Raw genomic sequence first — 7500 nt, 5'->3', positions numbered from 1 at the left:
TTCCTGTGTAACAAGGGAATAGTGTGCCGTCCTCCCTTCAAGCATTAAAACTCGCACTGATTCAGTGCTCTCCTCTGCATTAAAAAACACATATCGATCCAGGGTTGGATGTGATAGGAGATGAGGTGCTTACACTGTCGACCACATCCCCTGACTTTGAGAAGCTCCGAACACGACATGCATCAAGCCACACCCATCTCAACATCAAGCCACACCCATCTCAACATCAAGCCACACCCATCTCAGCATCAAGCCACACCCATCTCAACATCAAGCCACACCCATCTCAGCATCAAGCCACACCCCCATATCAACATCAAGCCACACCCATCTCAGCATCAAGCCACACCCATCTCAACATCAAACCACACCCATCTCAGCATCAAGCCACACCCATCTCAGCATCAAGCCACACCCATCTCAGCATCAAGCCACACCCATCTCAGCATCAAGCCACACCCCCATATCAACATCAAGCCACACCCATCTCAGCATCAAGCCACACCCATCTCAACATCAAGCCACACCCATCTCAGCATCAAGCCACGCCCATCTCAACATCAAGCCACACCCATCTCATTAGAGGTGGAGAGATAAGAGACATTATGTCAGACTCATTTGCAATTGACTGTCATAGTCCCACATGAACAGTATGTGATGGTGAGTTGAGGAGACAATCAGAAATACTGTTACAATGTTTTTCTATTGACAGCCATAGCCCCAAATACAAAAGTTAACATTGGTTGTTAATTACATCAATCAAATCAAATGTATTTATATAGCCCTTCGTACATCAGCTGATATCTCAAAGTGCTGTACAGAAACCCAGCCTAAAACCCCAAACAGCAAGCAATGCAGGTGTAGAAGCACTGTGGCTAGGAAAAACTCCCTAGAAAGGCCAAAACCTAGGAAGAAACCTAGAGAGGAACCAGGCTCTGAGGGGTGGCCAGTCCTCTTCTGGCTGTGCCGGGTGGAGATTATAACAGAATATGGCCAAGATGTTCAAATGTTCATAAATGACCAGCAGGGTCAAATAATAATAATCACAGTGGTTGTCGAGGGTGCAACAGGTCAGCACCTCAGGAGGAAATGTCAGTTGGCTTTTCATAGCCGATCATTCAGAGTATCTCTACCGCTCCTGCTGTCTCTAGAGAGTTGAGAACAGCATCATTGTTTTCACATGGTTGGGGTCCCGAGAATTTTCAGATATCAAAATGGGGTCATGGGTCAAAAACGTTTAATGCTGCCGAATCGTGAGCAAACAGAGAGTTCAGCACGATACTGTATGTTTACACTTTGACTTTGCAGTACAGTACTACACACCAAAAAACAGCTTGAGGAACTTCTAGTCTTATCAAGGAATCAGAATATCAGAACAACAGATTTGTACCTTGTCAGCTCGGGGATTTGAACTTGCAACCTTCCGGTTACAAGTCCAACGCTCTGCCGCCCCTGCCGCCCACATAGTGCACTACGTAGTCTATGTGACACTGGGCAGCACCTAGTAGTGCTCCGCCCACTCTAAAACTACAGACTCTTATTGGCCCATCTGCCTGTCAACTATACCTAACACAGAAAGGCAGACCGAGCAACAGTGTTCTGTTCTGTATATCCCGACCAAAAAAAGAGTCTGTATGTATCCTGCTGGTATCAGTTTAAAAAGGCTGATAACATATGAAACAGATGGCATCGTTCTAACGCAAACTACACTACACGCAAACTACTGCAAACATAGTTACAACATTGTCTGTTTATTATTATTATTGTCCTCAGGTCTGATTTATATTAGTATTTATTATGGATCCCCATTAGTTCCTGCTACTCTTCCTGGGGTTTATTATGGATCCCCATTAGTTCCTGACAAGGCAGCAGCTACTCTTCCTGGGGTTTATTATGGATCCCCATTAGTTCCTGACAAGGCAGCAGCTACTCTTCCTGGGGTTTATTATGGATCCCCATTAGTTCCTGCCAAGGCAGCAGCTACTCTTCCTAGGGTTTATTATGGATCCCCATTAGTTCCTGCCAAGGCAACAGCTACTCTTCCTGGGGTTTATTATGGATCCCCATTAGTTCCTGCCAAGGCAGCAGCTACTCTTCCTGGGGTTTATTATGGATCCCCATTAGTTCCTTCCAAGACAGCAGCTGCTCTTCCTGGGGTTTATTATGGATCCCCATTAGTTCCTGCCAAGGCAGCAGCTACTCTTCCTGGGGTTTATTATGGATCCCCATTAGTTCCTGCCAAGACAGCAGCTACTCTTCCTGGGGTTTATTATGGATCCCCATTAGTTCCTGCCAAGGCAGCAGCTACTCTTCCTGGGGTTTATTATGGATCCCCATTAGTTCCTGACAAGGCAGCAGCTACTCTTCCTGGGGTTTATTATGGATCCCCATTAGTTCCTGCCAAGGCAGCAGCTACTCTTCCTAGGGTTTATTATGGATCCCCATTAGTTCCTGCCAAGGCAACAGCTACTCTTCCTGGGGTTTATTATGGATCCCCATTAGTTCCTGCCAAGGCAGCAGCTACTCTTCCTGGGGTTTATTATGGATCCCCATTAGTTCCTTCCAAGACAGCAGCTGCTCTTCCTGGGGTTTATTATGGATCCCCATTAGTTCCTGCCAAGGCAGCAGCTACTCTTCCTGGGGTTTATTATGGATCCCCATTAGTTCCTGCCAAGACAGCAGCTACTCTTCCTGGGGTTTATTATGGATCCCCATTAGTTCCTGCCAAGGCAGCAGCTACTCTTCCTGGGGTTTATTATGGATCCCCATTAGTTCCTGCCAAGGCAGCAGCTACTCTTCCTGGGGTTTATTATGGATCCCCATTAGTTCCTGCCAAGACAGCAGCTACTCTTCCTGGGGTTTATTATGGATCCCCATTAGTTCCTGCCAAGGCAGCAGCTACTCTTCCTGGGGTTTATTATGGATCCCCATTAGTTCCTGCCAAGACAGCAGCTACTCTTCCTGGGGTTTATTATGGATCCCCATTAGTTCCTGCCAAGGCAGCAGCTACTCTTCCTGGGGTTTATTATGGATCCCCATTAGTTCCTGCCAAGGCAGCAGCTACTCTTCCTGGGGTTTATTATGGATCCCCATTAGTTCCTGCCAAGACAGCAGCTACTCTTCCTGGGGTTTATTATGGATCCCCATTAGTTCCTGCCAAGGCAGCAGCTACTCTTCCTGGGGTTTATTATGGATCCCCATTAGTTCCTTCCAAGACAGCAGCTGCTCTTCCTGGGGTTTATTATGGATCCCCGTTAGTTCCTGCCAAGACAGCACCTACTCTTCCTGGGGTTTATTATGGATCCCCATTAGTTCCTGTCAAGGCAGCAGCTATTCTTCCTGGGGTTTATTATGGATCCCCATTAGTTCCTGCCAAGGCAGCAGCTACTCTTCCTGGGGTTCATTATGGATCCCCATTAGTTCCTGCCAAGACAGCAGCTACTCTTCCTGGGGTTTATTATGGATCCCCATTAGTTCCTTCCAAGACAGCAGCTACTCTTCCTGGGGTTTATTATGGATCCCCATTAGTTCCTGTCAAGGCAGCAGCTACTCTTCCTGGGGTTTATTATGGATCCCCATTAATTCCTTCCAAGACAGCAGCTGCTCTTCCTGGGGTTTATTATGGATCCCCATTTAGTTCCTGCCAAGGCAACAGCTACTTTTCCTGGGGTTTATTATGGATCCCCATTTAGTTCCTGCCAAGGCAGCAGCTACTCTTCCTGGGGTTTATTATGGATCCCCATTAGTTCCTGACAAGGCAGCAGCTACTCTTCCTGGGGTTTATTATGGATCCCCATTAGTTCCTGCCAAGGCAGCAGCTACTCTTCCTAGGGTTTATTATGGATCCCCATTAGTTCCTGCCAAGGCAACAGCTACTCTTCCTGGGGTTTATTATGGATCCCCATTAGTTCCTGCCAAGGCAGCAGCTACTCTTCCTGGGGTTTATTATGGATCCCCATTAGTTCCTTCCAAGACAGCAGCTGCTCTTCCTGGGGTTTATTATGGATCCCCATTAGTTCCTTCCAAGACAGCAGCTGCTCTTCCTGGGGATTATCATGGATCACCATTAGTTCCTGCCAAGGCAGCATCTTCTCTTCCTGGTGTCCAGTAAAATTAAGGCATTCATGCCATTTTAAAAACATTATATTACATGGCCCTCAGGCCACTACTCCACTCCCACCCTCACATAGAACTCTCCTCCCACCCTCACATAGAACTCTCCCCTCCCCCTCACATAGAACTCTCCTCCCTCCCTCACATAGAACTCTCCTCCCACCCTCACATAGAACTCTCCCCTCTCCCTCACATAGAACTCTCCTCCCTCCCTCACATAGAACTCTCCTCCCACCCTCACATAGAACTCTCCCCTCTCCCTCACATAGAACTCTCCCCTCTCCCTCACATAGAACTCTCCTCCCTCCCTCACATAGAACTCTCCTCCCTCCCTCACATAGAACTCTCCTCCCTTCCTCACATAGAACTCTCCCCGCTCCCTTCCTCCCTCACGTAGGACCCTCCTCCCTCCCTCCCTCACATAGAACTCTCCTCCCTCCCTCACATAGAACTCTCCACCCTCCATCACGTAGAACTCTCCTCCCTCATGTAGAATTATCCTCCCTCCCTCACATAATACTCTCCTCCCTCCCTCACGTATAACTCTCCTCCCTCCCTCCCATAGAACTCTCCTCCCTCCCTCACCCTCATGTAGAACTCTCCTCCCTCCCTCACCCTCATGTAGAACTCTCCTCCCTCTCTCACCCTCATGTAGAATTTTCCTCCCTCCCTCCCTCACCCTCATGTAGAACGCTCCTCCCTCCCTCCCTCCCTCCCTCCCTCCCTCACCCTCATGTAGAACGCTCCTCCCTCCCTCCCTCTCTCACCCTCATGTAGAATTTTCCTCCCTCCCTCCCTCACCCTCATGTAGAACGCTCCTCCCTCCCTCCCTCCCTCCCTCACCCTCATGTAGAACTCTCCTCCCTCCCTCTCTCCCTCCCTCCCTCTCTCACCCTCATGTAGAACTCTCGTCCCTCGTTGCCCGGTCCTTTGATCTGGAAGATGTAGAAAGCTCCAGGGTATCTGGTAGTGGCCTGCATCTGGAAGATGTCTGCTGGGACGCTGCGGCCTGAGGACAGGTCCATGTGACGGTAAAGGATGGTGAAGGGCCTGTCTCTACAAGCTGGGTTCTCAGCACTACACATACACTGACTGGAGAGAGGGAGAGGAGGGAAGAAAACCTACTTTAAGCTTGGTTAATAATATAACAGTATAATAGGTACATTTATATATACACAACTAAAACATCAGAAGTATCACGTCAACACATGATCAACACATGATCACTAGGTAGGTTTCCATCCAATTGGGGATCATAAAAAAAATCTGCATTACAATGTGCATTTTCCCACTAGAGATGTGTTTCCATCCAATTGGGGATCATAAAAAAAATCTGCATAACAATAAGCATTTTCCCACTAGAGATGTGTTTCCATCCAATTGGGGATCATCAAAAAATCTGCATAACAATTAGCATTTTCCCACTAGAGATGTGTTTCCATCCAATTGGGGATCATCAAAAAATCTGCATAACAATTAGCATTTTCCCACTAGAGATTTGTTTCCATCCAATTGGGGATCATCAAAAAATCTGCATAACAATTAGCATTTTCCCACTAGAGATGTGTTTCCATCCAATTGGGGATCATCAAAAAATCTGCATATCAATTAGCATTTTCCCACTAGAGATGTGTTTCCATCCAATTGAATTGCAGCAGATAAAAGGATGTGAATGATGACACAGTATGCATAAAAATAACTTTTGCGGATAAATTCCCATGTATCTCCCCCCCCCCCCCAAAAAAAGAAAAAAAAAAGTTAAATAGGTTTCCAGACGCATTTTAAACTCTACTGATGCTTAAGTGCAACAAAAAATGTGTTACATGTATATATCGAATGTGTCTGTCTACTCAGGTATTGGCCCCCTGTGCTCTAGCCAACAGCTGGCAGAATGATGACACAGTATGCATAAAAATAACAGATATAGTTTCCTACATGATTATTACGAACAAAAAGAGCGAGATCCTTTTTATTTTTCAAACTGCAGCCGAGCTCGAGATCGTGAAGATCGTGAAGATCTCGAGCTCGGCTGCAGTTTGAAAAATAAAAAGGATCTCGCTCTTTTTGTTCGTAATAATCATGTAGGAAACTATATCTGTTACGTGAAGTCACTAAGAACAAGACCTCTCGATATTTATTGGAACGACTCATCAAACTCATCATGTTGTATTTTCACCACCACGTGAAGTTCATCATTATTTATTTCATCTGCAGCCGGATAAACGGCGTGGTTTCCTGAGTCGTAGTGGGAAGGACCACACACCATGTCATCTGTAGCGGAATAAACTGCGTGGTTTCCTGAGTCGTAGTGGGGAGGACCACACACCATGTCATCTGTAGCCTAATAAACTGCGTGGTTTCCTGAGTCGTAGTGGGGAGGACCACACACCATGTCATCTGTAGCCTAATAAACTGCGTGGTTTCCTGAGTCGTAGTGGGGAGGACCACACACCATGTCATCTGTAGCCTAATAAACTGCGTGGTTTCCTGAGTCGTAGTGGGGAGGACCACACACCATGTCATCTGTAGCCTAATAAACTGTGTGGTTTCCTGAGTCGTAGTGGGAAGGACCACACAACATGTCATCACGTGACTCCAAGAAATTCGTCCAAAATGAGTTGATTTATTGCACAGTGGCTGCCTTCCATAGACACCAACTGGAATGCTATTTTTTTTGACAAATTACTGACAAATTGTCATTAGCTGTAATAATATTTCTAATTAATATGTTAGGTTATTATTTCCATATTTACGCATAAAGGCATTTCCACCACCATCATTCATGTTGTCGACATTTGGAAAGTTCACCAACAAATGAGCTGTTTTCAAATAAGCCGGTCGTGACATTTTCGTGTTGACAAACTATAGTTTTGGCAAGTCGCTTAGGACATCTACTTTGTGCTTGACACAAGTAATTTTTCCACCAATTGTTTACAGACAGATTATTTCACTTATAATTCACTGTATCACAATTCCAGTGTGTCAGAAGTTTACATACACTAAATTGACTGTGCCTTTAAACAGCTTGGAAAATCCCAGAAAATTATGTCATGGCTTTAGAAGCATCTGATAGGCTGATTGACATAATTTGAGTCAATTGGAGGTGTACCTGTGGATGTATTTAAAGGCCTACCTTCAAACTCAGTGCCTCTTTGCTTGACATCATGGGAAAATCAAAATAAATCAGCCAAGACCTCAGAAAAATAATTGTAGACCTCCACAAGTCTGGTTCATCCTTGGGAGCAATTTCCAAACACCTGAAGGTACCACGTTCATCTGTACAGACAATAGTACGCAAGTATAAACACCATGGGACCACGCAACCGTCATACCACTCAGGAAGGAGACGCGTTCTGTCTCCTAGAGATGAACGTACTTTGGTGTGAA

General features: G+C 45.9%; 1 protein-coding gene across 2 annotated transcripts in view; it reads right to left on the bottom strand.

The window, feature by feature from the left end:
• The window catches only part of fbln5 (fibulin 5), a 64849-nt gene that overhangs the window by 1419 nt on the left and 55930 nt on the right, over positions 1–7500 (bottom strand). For both annotated transcript variants that reach the window (XM_036955360.1, XM_036955359.1), the window contains exon 10: positions 5007–5205. In XM_036955360.1, the coding sequence (XP_036811255.1) occupies positions 5007–5205 (199 nt within the window). The remainder of the gene's footprint in view (positions 1–5006; positions 5206–7500) is intronic.

Source organism: Oncorhynchus mykiss, chromosome 19, assembly GCF_013265735.2.
Source record: "Oncorhynchus mykiss isolate Arlee chromosome 19, USDA_OmykA_1.1, whole genome shotgun sequence".
NCBI classification, from domain to species: domain Eukaryota; kingdom Metazoa; phylum Chordata; class Actinopteri; order Salmoniformes; family Salmonidae; genus Oncorhynchus; species Oncorhynchus mykiss.
Note: the sequence above shows the minus strand (reverse complement) of the source record. Positions and strands in the feature narration are given on the sequence as shown.